Here is a 13239-nt window from a genome sequence, read left to right on the forward strand (position 1 = left end):
GGCCACACCCGGTTAAGCCACGCCCCCAGCTGTGCCACACCCTCTCTAACCACGCCCCCAAACCTTCCTACACCTGACCAGCCCTCACCTGCCCTCACCTGCCCGGCCCTTTCCCCCTTCCCCAGCCCCTCCCTGACCACACCCGGTTAAGCCACGCCCCCGGCTGTACCACACCCTCTCTAACCACGCCCCCGGCGCTGCCACGCCCCGTTTAACCCCTGCCTCACCTGGGGCAGGGCGCTGTTGAGCTGCCGCTGCAGCAGGTCGCGCTCGTGGGCCAGGTCGCGCAGGCGCAGGTGAGCCGTGGCCAGCCCTTCCTGCGTGTCCCGCAGCGTCTCCAGCAGCCGCTCGCGCTCCCGCAGCATCTGCACCATCAGCTGCTCCAGCCCCGGCTCCTCCGGGGGGCCCGAGCCCCGCCGGGGGTCCTCGCTGATGGTGGGCAGCACCTCGCACATCATCCTGGGGGCACCTGGGCGCACCTGGGCGCACCTGGGGGGCACCTGCGGGGAGGATGGGAAACAGCATCAGCAACAGGGGTTGCTCCAGTCCTGAGCTGTCCTGGGCGTCCTGGGGGTCCTGGCAGGGGTGGGCAGCACCTCGCACATCATCCTGGGGGCACCTGGGGGCACCTGGGGGCACCTGGGGGGCACCTGCGGGGGGATGGGAAACAGCATCAGCAACAGGGGTTGCTCCAGTCCTGATCCATCCTGGGGGTCCTGGCAGGGGTGGGCAGCACCTCCCACATCATCCCGGGCACACCTGGGGGCAGCTGGGCTCACCTGGGGCACACCTGGTGCCACCTGGGGGCACCTGGGCACACCTGGTGCCACCTGGGCGCACCTGGGGGCAGCTGGGCTCACCTGGGGCACACCTGGGGGCAGCTGGGGGCACAGCTGGGGGCACCTGGGAACACCTGGGGGCACCTGGCACACCTGGGCACACCTGGTGCCACCTGGACACATATGGGGAACACCCGGGGCACACCCGGGGCACACCTGGGCACAACTGGGCACACCTGGGGGCACCTGGCACACCTGGGGGCACCTGAGGGCACCTGGGCACATCTGGGGGGCACCTGGGGCACACCTGGGGGCAGCTGGGGGCACCTGAGGGCACCTGGGCACACCTGGTGCCACCTGGACACACATGGGGAACACCCGGGGCACACCTGGGGCACACCTGGGCACAACTGGGCACACCTGGGCACAGAGGCCACACACCTGGGACCCCCCCAAAATCCCAAAGGGTCCCCTCAGGTGTCGGGGGGTGCTTGGGGGGGGGTCCCCGGGATGGGGGGGGCAATGGGGGGGGGGTTCCCGGGGTGTAATGGGGGGCACTGGTGGGGTACTGGGGGAAATGGGGGGTACTGGGATGAAATGGGGGATACGGGGATGGATAGGGGGTTACTGGGGGGCACTGGGGGGTACTGGGGAACACTGGGATGAAATGGGGGTTACTGGGAGGCACTGGGATGGATAGGGGGTTACTGGGAGGCACTGGGGTGTACTGGGGGATACTGGGATGGATAGGGGGGTACTGAGGGGCACTGGGGTGTACTGGGGGACACTGGGATGGATAGGGGGGTACTGGGGGGCACTGGGATGAAATGGGGGGTACTTGGGGTCACTGGGGGGTACTGGGGGATACTGGGCGGGTGCAATGGGGGGGTGTGACGGGATGCAGTGGGGGGTACTGGGAGGGTACTGGGAGGGTACTGGGAGGGTACTGGGGGGCCATGGGGGGGTGGGATTTGGGGGGGTGGAGATTGAGGCCTGGGATGGGGGGGGCGATGGGGGATGGGACTGGGGAGGCACTGGGGGGGGACTGGGATGAAATGGGATGGGGGCACTGGGTGTGGGGGGGAGGGGGGGCGAGCAGTGGGGCCTGGAGGGTGCCCAAAAATGGGGGGGGGGGGGTCCCAGGTGGGATGAAATGGGGTGGGGGAGGGGATGGGGATGCCCTGGGGGGGGGATGGGGATGGGATGGGATGGGATGGGGATGGGATGGGGATGGGAATGGGATGGGATGGGGATGGGATGGGATGGGATGGGATGGGATGGGGATGGAGATGGGGATGGGATGGGATGGGATGGGATGGGATGGGATGGGATGGGATGGGATGGGATGGGGATGGGATGGGGATGGGAATGGGATGGGATGGGATGGGATGGGATGGGATGGGATGGGATGGGATGGGATGGGATGGGGCCGGGATGGGGATGGGGATGGGATGGGGATGGGAATGGGATGGGGATGGGATGGGGATGGAGATGGGGATGGAGATGGGGATGGGGATGGGGTTGGGGATGGGGATGGGATGGGATGGGATGGGATGGGATGGGATGGGATGGGAATGGGGATGGGATGGGATGGGATGGGATGGGATGGGATGGGGATGGGATGGGGATGGGATGGGATGGGATGGGGATGGGGATGGGGATGGGATGGGGCCGGGATGGGGATGGGGATGGGGATGGGATGGGATGGGATGGGATGGGATGGGATGGGATGGGATGGGATGGGATGGGGATGGGATGGGATGGGATGGGATGGGATGGGATGGGATGGGATGGGATGGGGCCGGGATGGGGATGGGATGGGGATGGGATGGGGATGGGATGGGGATGGGATGGGGATGGGGATGGGGATGGGATGGGGCCGGGATGGGATGGGGCCGGGATGGGGATGGGATGGGGATGGGATGGGGATGGGATGGGGATGGGATGGGGATGGGATGGGGATGGGGCCGGGCTGGGGATGGGGTCTCCGGGCTGGGGATGGGGTCTCCGGGCTGGGGCTGCCGGGGCTGCGATGGAGACGCCGGGGCTGGGCTGCGGCTGCCGGGGCTGGGCTCGGGCTGCGGCTGCCGGCAGCGGGATGGCGATGCCGGAGGTGCGATGGAGGCTCGGGATGCGGCTGCCGCCTCCGCCGGGCTGGGGGTACCGGGGGGGGGACCCCGGGGAGGGCGGCGGGGGGGTCTCGGGCCCTGCTCCTACCTGGGCTCCGAGTGGCGCTGCGGCAGCTCCGGCGGAGGGAGGCGGCCCGGCGGGGCGGGGGGGCCCCGGGGTGGGGGGGGGGGGGGGTCGCTGCCCGTCGCCCCCGCTCCCGTTCAGGCCCCCACCGCGCCCCGGGCCCGCCCGAGCCCCGTGGCCGCCGCCCGCCCCCCCCCCCCCCCCGGGTGCCGAACCCCCCCCCGGCCGGCTCCGCTAAACGCTGCGCGGGCCCTTTAAGAGCGGCGCTGATTGACGGCGGCGCCGACCAATGGGAGCGCGCCCCGCGCCGGGTGGGAGGAGGGGGCGGGGCCTCGTCGCGAGCGGCCAATGGGAGCGCGCGGGGGGCGGGGCCGCGCTGGGGTGATGTCATCGGGCGGGGGCGCGGGGGGGGCCGCGCATGCGCGTTGCCCTGGAGACGGCCCCGCCCCCGCGTTGCCATGGGGATGGACCACCCCCCCCCTCCCATCCCATCCCATCCCATCCCATCCCCTCGTGCGTCGCCATGGAAACCGCCCCGCGTCGCCATGGAAACCGAGCGCCCCAGCCACCCCCGTTGCCATGGAGATGGGACTTCACCCCCCCCCCCCCCGTTGCCATGACGATGGACCATCCTCTCCGCGTGTGTTGCCATGGAAACGGGATTCCTCCCCTCCTCCCGGGGTTGCCATGGAGACGGACCACCCCCCCCACCCCCCATCCCACCCCGTTGCCATGGAGACGCATTCCCCTCCCCCCACCACTGCCTTCACCCCATCCCCATCTCCATGGAAACCGCCCCCCCACCCCCCCGTGCATTGCCATGGAAACGGAGCACCGGCCCCGGTTACCATGGAGACGGCGCTCGTTGCCATGGTTACAAACCCCCTTCCCCAAAAAGGCACCTGGACCCCTCCCCCCAGCGCGGGGGGTGTCACGTGACACTCAGGTGACCCCACAGGTGACACCCACAGGTGACACAGGTGACCCCACAGGTGACACCCACAGGTGACACCCACAGCTGACCCCACAGGTGACACTCAGGTGACCCCACAGGTGACAGGTGACCCCACAGGTGACACTCAGGTGACACAGGTGACCCCACAGGTGACACTCAGGTGACACTCAGGTGACACTCAGGTGACACCCACAGGTGACCCCACAGCTGACAGGTGACCCCACAGGTGACACAGGTGACACAGGTGACACAGGTGACACAGGTGACAGGTGACACCCACAGGTGACACCCACAGGTGACACAGGTGACCCCACAGGTGACACTCAGGTGACGCAGATGACCCTCAGATGACACTCAGGTGACCCCATAGGTGACACAGGTGACACTCAGGTGACCCTCAGGTGACACTCAGGTGACACAGGTGACCCACAGGTGACCCTCAGGTGACCCCACAGGTGACACTCAAGTGACACCCACAGGTGACACAGGTGACCCACAGGTGACCCTCAGGTGACCCCACAGGTGACACTCAAGTGACACCCACAGGTGACACAGGTGACCCACAGGTGACACTCAGGTGACACCCACAGGTGACCCACAGGTGACACTCAGGTGACACAGGTGACCCACAGGTGACACCCACAGGTGACACAGGTGACCCACAGGTGACACAGGTGACAGGTGACACCCACAGGTGACACCCACAGGTGACACAGGTGACCCACAGGTGACCCCACAGGTGACACCCACAGGTGACACCCACAGGTGACACAGGTGACCCACAGGTGACCCCACAGGTGACACCCACAGGTGACCCCACAGGTGACCCCACAGGTGACACTCAGGTGACACAGGTGACCCACAGGTGACACAGGTGACAGGTGACACCCACAGGTGACACAGGTGACCCCACAGGTGACCCCACAGGTGACACTCAGGTGACACAGGTGACAGGTGACACCCACAGGTGACACCCACAGGTGACCCCACAGGTGACACAGGTGACCCCACAGGTGACACAGGTGACACTCAGGTAACACCCATAGGTGACCCCACAGGTGACCCCTCAGGTGACCCCTCAGGTGACACTCAGGTGACCCCACAGGTGACACTCAGGTGACCCTCCCGGGCCACGCCTTTAATCAAACAGGACCAATAAATACTGTACAGGGGGGGCTGCACCCCATAAATATCCCAAATATACACAGGGGGGGCTCGGGGCGCCCGGGGGGCCTGGGGGGGTCCCAGGGGGGTCCCAGGGGGGATTTGAGGGGTCCCAGGGGGTCCCAGGGGGGTCCTGGGGGGATCCCGGGGGGTCCCAGGGGGGATTTGAGGGATCCCAAGGGGGATTTGAGGGATCCCAGGGGGTCCCAGAGGGTCCTGGGGGGGATTTGAGGGATCCCAGGGGGGATTTGAGGAGTCCCAGGGGGTCCCAGAGGGTCCTGGGGGTCCCAGGGGGGATTTGAGGGCTCCCAGGGGGGTCCCGGGGAGGTTTTGAGGGGTCCTGGGGATCCCAGGGGGGTCCCAGGGGAGTTTGAGGGGTCCTGGAGGTCCAGGGGAGGTCCCAGGGGGGTCCCAGGGAGGTTTTGAGGGGTCCCAGGGGGGTCCTGGGGGGATCCTGGGGGGTCCCAGGGGGGTTTTGAGGGGTCTCAAGGGGGTCCCAAAGGGTCCTGGGGGTCCCAGGGGGGTCCCAGGGGGGTTTTGAGGGGTCCTGGGGGTCCCGGGGGGGGTCCCGGGGGGATTTTGAGGGGTCCCAAAGGGTCCTGGGGGTCCCAGGGGGGTCCCAGGGGGGTTTTGAGGGGTCCTGGGGGTCCTCAGGGGGGTCCCGGGGGGGTTCTACCCCCTCGATTCCAGCGACCTGTGGGGTGAAATTGGGGTGGGGTCAGGGGGGCTCGGGGGGGGCGCTGGGAGGTGAAATTTGGGGGCGCCGAAAGATTCGAAGGTTCGGGAGTTTGGGGTTTTGAGGTTTTTGGGAGTCGGGGATTTTGGGGCGGTGCAGGATTTGGGGTGGATTCGGGATTTTGGGGTGCAGGATTTGGGATTTCAGGACTCAGGGATTTGGGGTTTTGGGGATTTTGGGGTTTTGGGGATTTCAGGACACAGGGATTTGGGGTTTCAGGGATTTGGGGTTTCAGGGATTTTGGGGCCTCAGAGATTTGGGATTTTGGGGATTTCAGGACTCAGGGTTTTGGGGTTTCAGGGATTTCAGGACTCAGGGATTTGGGGTTTCAGGGATTTTGGGGTTTTGGGGATTTCAGGATTCAGGGATTTGGGGTTTCAGGACTCAGGGATTTGGGGTTTCAGGGATTTGGGATTTCGGGGATTTGGAGTTTCAGAGATTTGGGGTTTCAGGGATTTGGGGTTTCAGGGATTTTGGGGCCTCAGGGATTTGGGATTTTGGGGATTTCAGGACTCAGGGATTTGGGATTTCAGGACTCAGGGATTTGGGGTTTCAGGGATTTTGGGGATTTCAGGACTCAGGGATTCGGGGTTTCAGGGATTTGGAGTTTCAGGGATTTGGGATTTCGGGGATTTCACGACACAGGGATTTGGGATTTGGGGGATTTCAGGACTCAGGGATTTGGGGGATTTCAGGGATTTTGGGGTTTTGGGGATTTCAGGACTCAGGGATTTGGGATTTCAGGACTCAGGGATTTGGGGTTTCAGGGATTTGGGATTTCGGGGATTTGGGGTTTCAGGGATTTTGGGGCCTCAGGGATTTGGGATTTTGGGGATTTCAGGACTCAGGGATTTGGGATTTCAGGACTCAGGGATTTGGGGTTTCAGGGATTTTGGGGATTTCAGGACTCAGGGATTCGGGGTTTCAGGGATTCGGGGTTTCAGGGATTTGGGATTTTGGGGATTTCAGGACACAGGGATTTGGGGGATTTCAGGACTCAGGGATTTGGGGGATTTCAGGGATTTTGGGGTTTTGGGGATTTCAGGACTCAGGGATTTGGGGTTTCAGGACTCAGGGATTTGGGATTTCAGGACTCAGGGATTTGGGGTTTCAGGACTCAGGGATTTGGGGTTTCAGGGATTTGGGATTTTGGGGATTTCAGGACTCAGGGATTTGGGGTTTCAGGGATTTGGGGTTTCGGGGTGGCTCACGAGTAGCTGTTGTGCTGCCGGCGCCGGGCCGTGCGCAGCTTCTCGAAGCGCGCCTCCATCTCCTCGAGCACGCGCGGGGTGTACCGGACCACGAGCTTCACCGAGCCCTGCGCCGCCTTCAGCAGCTCCACGGCGCGCTCGTGCTGCTCCCCCTCCACGCTCTGCGCCCCAAAATCCCCACTGCAACCCCAAAAACCAGCCCCGAACTGCACCGACCCCAAAAACCCACCCCAAACACACCCCGACCCCAAAATCCCCACTGCAACCCCAAAAACCAGCCCCGAACTGCACCGACCCCAAAAACCCACCCCAAACACACCCCGACCCCAAAATCCCCACTGCAACCCCAAAAACCAGCCCCGAACTGCACCGACCCCAAAAACCCACCCCAAACCCACCCCAAACCCCCTCAAATCCCTCATACCCACCCCAAATCCCCCCAAAACCCCAATTTAACCACCCCAAAACCCACCCCAAAATCCCAATTTAACCTCCCAAAACCCCAAAATTCCTGCAATTTTCCCAAAATCCCCGGGTTTCTCCCCAAACCCTCACCACCCCGTTGACGCCGAGCAGCTGATCCCCCCAGTTTGAGCCCCCAAACCCACCCCAAACACCCCAAATCCCCCCCAAACCCCAATTTAACCACCCCAACTCACCCCAAATCCCCTTAAATCACCCCAAACACCCCCAAAACCCCAAAATTCCTGCAATTTTCCCCAAAATCCCCGGGTTTCTCCCCAAACCCTCACCACCCCGTTGACGCTGAGCAGCTGATCCCCGCGTTTGAGCCCCCAAACCCACCCTAAACCCACCCCCAAATCCTCCAAAATCCCCCCAAACCCCAATTTAACCTTCCAAAACCCCAAAATTCCTGCAATTTTCCCCAAAATCCCCGGGTTTCTCCCCAAACCCTCACCACCCCGTTGATGCTGAGCAGCTGATCCCCGCGTTTGAGCCCCCAAACCCACCCTAAACCCCCCAAATCCCCCTAAAACCCCAATTTAACCACCCCAACTCACCCCAGATCCCCCAAAATCACCCCCAAATCCCCAAAATTCCTGCAATTTTCCCCAAAATCGCCAGATTTGTCCCCAAACCCTCACCATCCCATTGACGCTGAGCAGCTGGTCGCCCCGTTTGAGCCCCCAAACCCACCCTAAACCCACCCCCAAATCCCCCTAAAACCCCAATTTAACCACCCCAACCCACCCCAAATCCCCTTAAATCACCCCAAACACCCCCAAAACCCCAAAATTCCTGCAATTTTCCCAAAATCCCCGGGTTTCTCCCCAAACCCTCACCACCCCGTTGACGCTGAGCAGCTGGTCGCCCCGTTTGAGCCCCCCGTGCCGGTCGGCCACGCCGCCGGGGATGACCCGCGAGATGTAGATGGGCGAGTTCTGCTCCTTGCCCCCCATGATGTTGAAGCCCAAACCCTCCTCGGTCTTGGGCAGCTCCACCACCCGCGGGTGCGCGTGGCCCTCGCTGGCCGCGAACGCCGCCACCGTGGCCTGGGGACGGCGTTGGGGGTGTTGGGGACGTTTGGGGACATTTGGGGATATTTGGGGCGTTGGGGACATTTGGGGTGTTGGGGGCATTGGGGGTGTTGGGGACATTGGGGATATTTGGGGACATTTGGGGTGTTGGGGGCATTGGGGGTGTTGGGGACGTTTGGGGATATTTGGGGACATTGGGGGTGTTGGGGACGTTGGGGGTGTTGGGGACATTGGGGATATTTGGGGATGTTTGGGGTGTTGGGGACATTGGGGGCGTTGGGGACATTGGGGATATTTGGGGGCATTGGGGGTGTTGGGGACATTGGGGATATTTGGGGATGTTTGGGGTGTTGGGGACATTGGGGGCGTTTGGGGATATTTGGGGACATTTGGGGTGTTGGGGATGTCGGGGACACCTCGGGACATTGGGGATGTTGGGAGTGTTTGGGGACATTTGGGGTGTTGGGGACGTTTGGGGATATTTGGGGACATTGGGGGTGTTGGGGACATTGGGGGCGTTGGGGACGTTTGGGGCGTTTGGGACGTTGGGGATATTGGGGACATTTTGGGGACCTTTGGGGACATTTGGGGTGTTGGGGACACTTGGGGTGTTTGGGGTGTTGGGGACATTTGGGGTGTTGGGGACATTTGGGGTGTTGGGGACATTGGGGGCGTTTGGGGCGTTGGGGACGTTGGGGGTTTTGGGGGTGTTGGGGACATTTGGGGTGTTGGGGAGTTGGGGACACTTTGGGGACATTTGGGGTGTTGGGGGCGTTGGGGCATTTGGGACACTTTGGGGACACTTGGGGACATTTGGGACATTGGGGACATTTGGGGACATTTGGGGTGTTGGGGGCGTTTGGGAGCATTGGGGATGTTGGAGGCGTTAGAGACATTTGGGGCGTTGGGGACACTTTGGGGACACTTAAGGGACATTTGGGACGTTGGGGACATTTGGGGTGTTGGGGACATTGGGGGCGTTGGGGACGTTTGGGGCGTTGGGGGTTTTGGGGGTGTTGGGGACATTTGGGGTGTCGGGGACACTTTGGGGACATTTTGGGGACGTTTGGGGACATTTGGGGTGTTTGGGATGACGGGGACACTTTGGGGACATTTGGGGTGTTGGGGAATATTGGGGACACTTGGGGTGTTTGGGGTGTTGGGGGCGTTTGGGGTGTTGGGGATGCTGGGGACATTTTGGGGACATTTTGGGGACCTTTGGGGTGTTGGGGGCGTTTGGGAGCATTGGGGACGTTTGGGGACATTGGGGACACTTTGGGGACACTTTGGGGACATTTGGGTCCCTTTGGGGGCATTGGGGGCGTCGGGGACACTTTGGGGACATTTGGGGTGTTGGGGACGTCGGGGACACTGGGGACAGCGGGGGGACATTGGGGACATTTGGGGACACTTTGGGGACATTTGGGGACATTTGGGGACACTTTGGGGACACTGGGGGGGGCACAGGGGACAGATGGACACGGTGGGGGGGGGGGGGGCGAGAGACTGGCACAGCCCCAGGACAGGTTTTGGGGTCCCAGGATTGGTTTGGGGGGTCCCCAGAGGGGTTTTGGGGGGTCCCGGGGGTGTTTTTAGGCTCACCAGGGGGGTTTTGGGGTCCCAGGGTTGTTTTGGGGGTGCCGGGGGTGTTTTTGGGGTCTCAGGGGTGTTTTAGGGGGTCCCGGGGGTGTTTTGGGGTCTCAGGGTTGTTTTGGGGGTGCTGGGGGTGTTTTTGGAGTCCTGGGGGTGTTTTAGGGGGTCCCAGGGTTGCTTTTGGGGTCCCAGGGGTGTTTTTGGGGTCCCGGGGGTGTTTCTGGGGTCCCGGGGTGGTTTTGGGGTACCTTGGCCGTGGCGTGGGCGCGGATCTCGGGGGTCCCCGCGATGTCCAAGGTGTCGTAGAGCTGCTCATAGACCTGGGGGGACCCCAAAACCCCCCAAAGGGGCAGCTGGAGAGAGCTGGGGGCACCCCGGGGGGGATATTGGGGATCCCTGGAGCATTTTGGGGGTTCCCAGGTGGATTTTGGGGGTTCCCAGGTGGATTTTGGGGGTTCCCGGGTGGATTTGGGGGCTCCCGGGGTGGATTTTTGGGGGGGGTTCCCCTCTGGATTTTTGCCTTTCCCTCTGGATTTTGGGGTCCCCTTAGGGATTCGGGGGTTCCCAGGTGAATTTTGGGGTTCCCCGATGGATTTCAGGGTTCCTGGGTGGAATTGGAGCTTCCCAGATGGATTTTGGGGTTCCAGGGTGGATTTTGGGGCTCCTGGGGTGGATTTGGGAGGGTGCGGGGGGTTCCCCTCAGGATTTTCGCCTTTCCCGCTGGATTTTGGGGTCCCCTTAGGGATTCGGGGGTTCCCAGGTGAATTTTGGGGGTTCCCAGGTGAATTTTGGGGTTCCCTGATGGATTTCAGGGTTCCTGGGTGGAATTGGAGGTTCCCAGGTGAATTCTGGGGCTCCCGGGGTGGATTTTGGGGCTCCTGGGGTGGATTTGGGAGGGTGTGGGGGGTTCCCCTCAGGATTTTTGCCTTTCCCGCTGGATTTCGGGGTTCTCGGGTGGGTTTTGGGGTTCCCGGATGGGTTTTGGGGTGGATTTGGGGGTTCCCCGATGGATTTCAGGGTTCCTGGGTGGAATTGGAGGTTCCCAGATGGATTTCGGGGTTAAAGGGTGGATTTTGGGTGGTTTTTTTCTAGATTTTCGCCTTTCCCACTGGATTTCGGGGTTCCCGGGTGGGTTTTGGGGTTCCCGGGTGGGTTTTGGGGTGGGTTCGGGGGGTTTTGGGGTCACCTCGCGGATGGCGGAGCAGAACTTGCTCTGCAGGACCCTCTGCAGCGCCTGCAGTTTTTGGGGGGGCAGCTCCCCACTGCGCTGGAGCCGCTCCAGCAGCTCCACGGCCCGGGACACGTCTGAGAGACCCCAAAACACCCCAGAATTACCCCAAAATCACCCCGATATCACCCCCAAAATCACCCCTCCCCCCTCCCCCGAATCACCCCGAAATCACCCTCAGAGGCAGCCCGAAATCACCCCAAAATCACAGCCGAGATACCCAAAAAATCACCCCCGGAAACAGCCCCAAAACCACCCCAAAACCAGCCCCAAAACCCCCTCAAATCACCCCAAATCCCCCCCCGTGCCTCGCTCCAGGCCCCGCTCGCACCTCCCCAATCCCCACTTAACGCCCCCTCCCCCACTCCCGACGCCCCCCCAGCCCCTCCCCCACCCCCTGGACCCACCCAGACCCTCCGCGGAAACCCCAAAATCGCCCCAAATCGCCCCAAAATTTCCGCCCCGTACCCCGCTCCAGCCCCAGCGCGTCCCCGCTCAGCGCTGCCATCTTCGCCCGGCCACGCCCACTCGCCGGCCACGCCCATTTCCCAGCCATGGCCACGCCCCGTTCCGCACAGACCACACCCACATCGCACATAAGCCACGCCCATCGCCTGTTCAGGCCGCGCCTCCTTCGCGTTGACCACGCCCATTTCCTTATTTGGATGCGGATTAGCCACGCCCCCACCCGCACAAGCCACGCCCCCTGAGGCTGCCCTGGCGCATGCACAGAAAGGAGGGACCCCAAATTTGGGGGGTGGGTCCCGAATTACGGGGTGGGGGACCCCAAATTTGGGGGGAGGGGGGGAGCAATGGAATTTGGGGGGGTCCGAATTACTGGAGAGGACCCCAAATTTGGGGGGGGGGGAGGGGCAGTGGGCTTAGAGGGGATCCCAAATCTTGGCGGACCCCAAATTTTAGGGGGGGTTGAGAGAGGGAGAGGACGCCCCAAATGCGAGGGTGAAGACTCCCCAGAGTGGGGGGAAGGGGCACAATTAATGATTAATTAAATTAATTAAGCCCAAATTAAGAGCAGCGCTAATTTCGGGGCTAGAAACTCCCGTAATTGGGGGGCGGGGGGGGAGGGGGCACAAACCCGATTAATTATTAATTAAATTAATTAAGCCCCAGTTAAGAGCAGCGCTAATTTCGGGGCTAGAAACCCCCTTAATTGGGGGGGGCAGAAAACCAATTAATTATTAATTAATAATTAAATCAATTAAACCCAATTAACAGCAGCGCTAATTTCGGGGCTAGAAACTCCCGTAATTGGGGGGAGGGGGCACAAACTCGATTAATTATTAATTAAATTAATTAAGCCCCAATTAAGACCAGCGCTAATTTCGGGGCTAGAAACCCCTCTAATGGGGGGGGGGGGGCACAAACCCGATTAATTATTAATTAAATAAATTAAATCCCAATTAAGAGCAACACTAATTTCGGGGCTAGAAACACCTCTAAATGGGGGGGGGGGGGGCACAAACCCGATTAATTATTAATTAAATAAATCCCAATTAAGAGCAGCACTAATTTCGGGGCTAGAAACACCTCTAAATGGGGGGGGGGGGGGCACAAACCCGATTAATTATTAATTAAATAAATTAAATCCCAATTAAGAGCAGCACTAATTTCGGGGCTAGAAACGCAATTAATTATTAATTAATTAAACCAAATTAAAAGCAGCGCTAATTTCAGGACTAAATCCCCCCCAAATTAAGCCCCCCCCCCCTTTACCACCCACCCCCCCAATAAAAACCCCCAAACTCGCTTTTTTTTTTTTTTTTATCATTTTATTTTTTTTTTCCAATAAAACCCCTTTTTAACCCCAAAACCCCTCCCCCCCACCCCCAGCGGCACCACCCCCACCCCCCTCACCCTCTC

The 13239-nt window shown here is 61.6% G+C and overlaps 2 protein-coding genes across 2 annotated transcripts in view; both read right to left on the reverse strand.

The window, feature by feature from the left end:
• The window catches only part of PPFIA3 (PTPRF interacting protein alpha 3), a gene marked incomplete at both ends in the record, with an annotated part of 50331 nt that extends 49873 nt beyond the window's left edge, over positions 1-458 (reverse strand). Inside the window, one exon of the mRNA XM_082299851.1 lies at positions 228-458. Within this exon, the coding sequence (XP_082155977.1) occupies positions 228-458 (231 nt within the window). The remainder of the gene's footprint in view (positions 1-227) is intronic.
• Positions 459-5089: 4631 nt separating this feature from the next.
• On the reverse strand, positions 5090-11879 carry LIN7B (lin-7 homolog B, crumbs cell polarity complex component). The gene is made up of 6 exons (XM_082299789.1): positions 11827-11879; positions 11317-11435; positions 10379-10450; positions 8343-8552; positions 7039-7199; positions 5090-5785 (listed from the first exon to the last, which is right to left on the reverse strand). Exons 1-6 carry the CDS (start codon positions 11864-11866, stop codon positions 5764-5766), a joined length of 624 nt encoding a protein of 207 aa, XP_082155915.1. The 5' UTR covers positions 11867-11879; the 3' UTR covers positions 5090-5763.
• Positions 11880-13239: the final 1360 nt, after the last annotated feature.

The sequence above is a fragment of the Coloeus monedula genome, assembly GCF_965178545.1.
Source record: "Coloeus monedula genome assembly, chromosome: 34".
Lineage (NCBI taxonomy): Eukaryota > Metazoa > Chordata > Aves > Passeriformes > Corvidae > Coloeus > Coloeus monedula.

What these genes read in the sequence shown, in the direction of transcription:
- LIN7B (XM_082299789.1), bottom strand. Translation starts at nt 11,866, where the DNA reads ATGGCAGCGCTGAGCGGGGACGCGCTGGGGCTGGAGCGGG. An exon ending in TGCTCAGCGTCAACGGGGTG is followed by an intron (nt 7,200 to 8,342) that starts GTGAGGGTTTGG and finishes TTTGGGGCGCAG; the next exon opens with AGCGTGGAGGGGGAGCAGCA. An exon ending in CGGCAGCACAACAGCTACTC is followed by an intron (nt 5,786 to 7,038) that starts GTGAGCCACCCC and finishes TTCACCCCACAG; the next exon opens with GTCGCTGGAATCGAGGGGGT.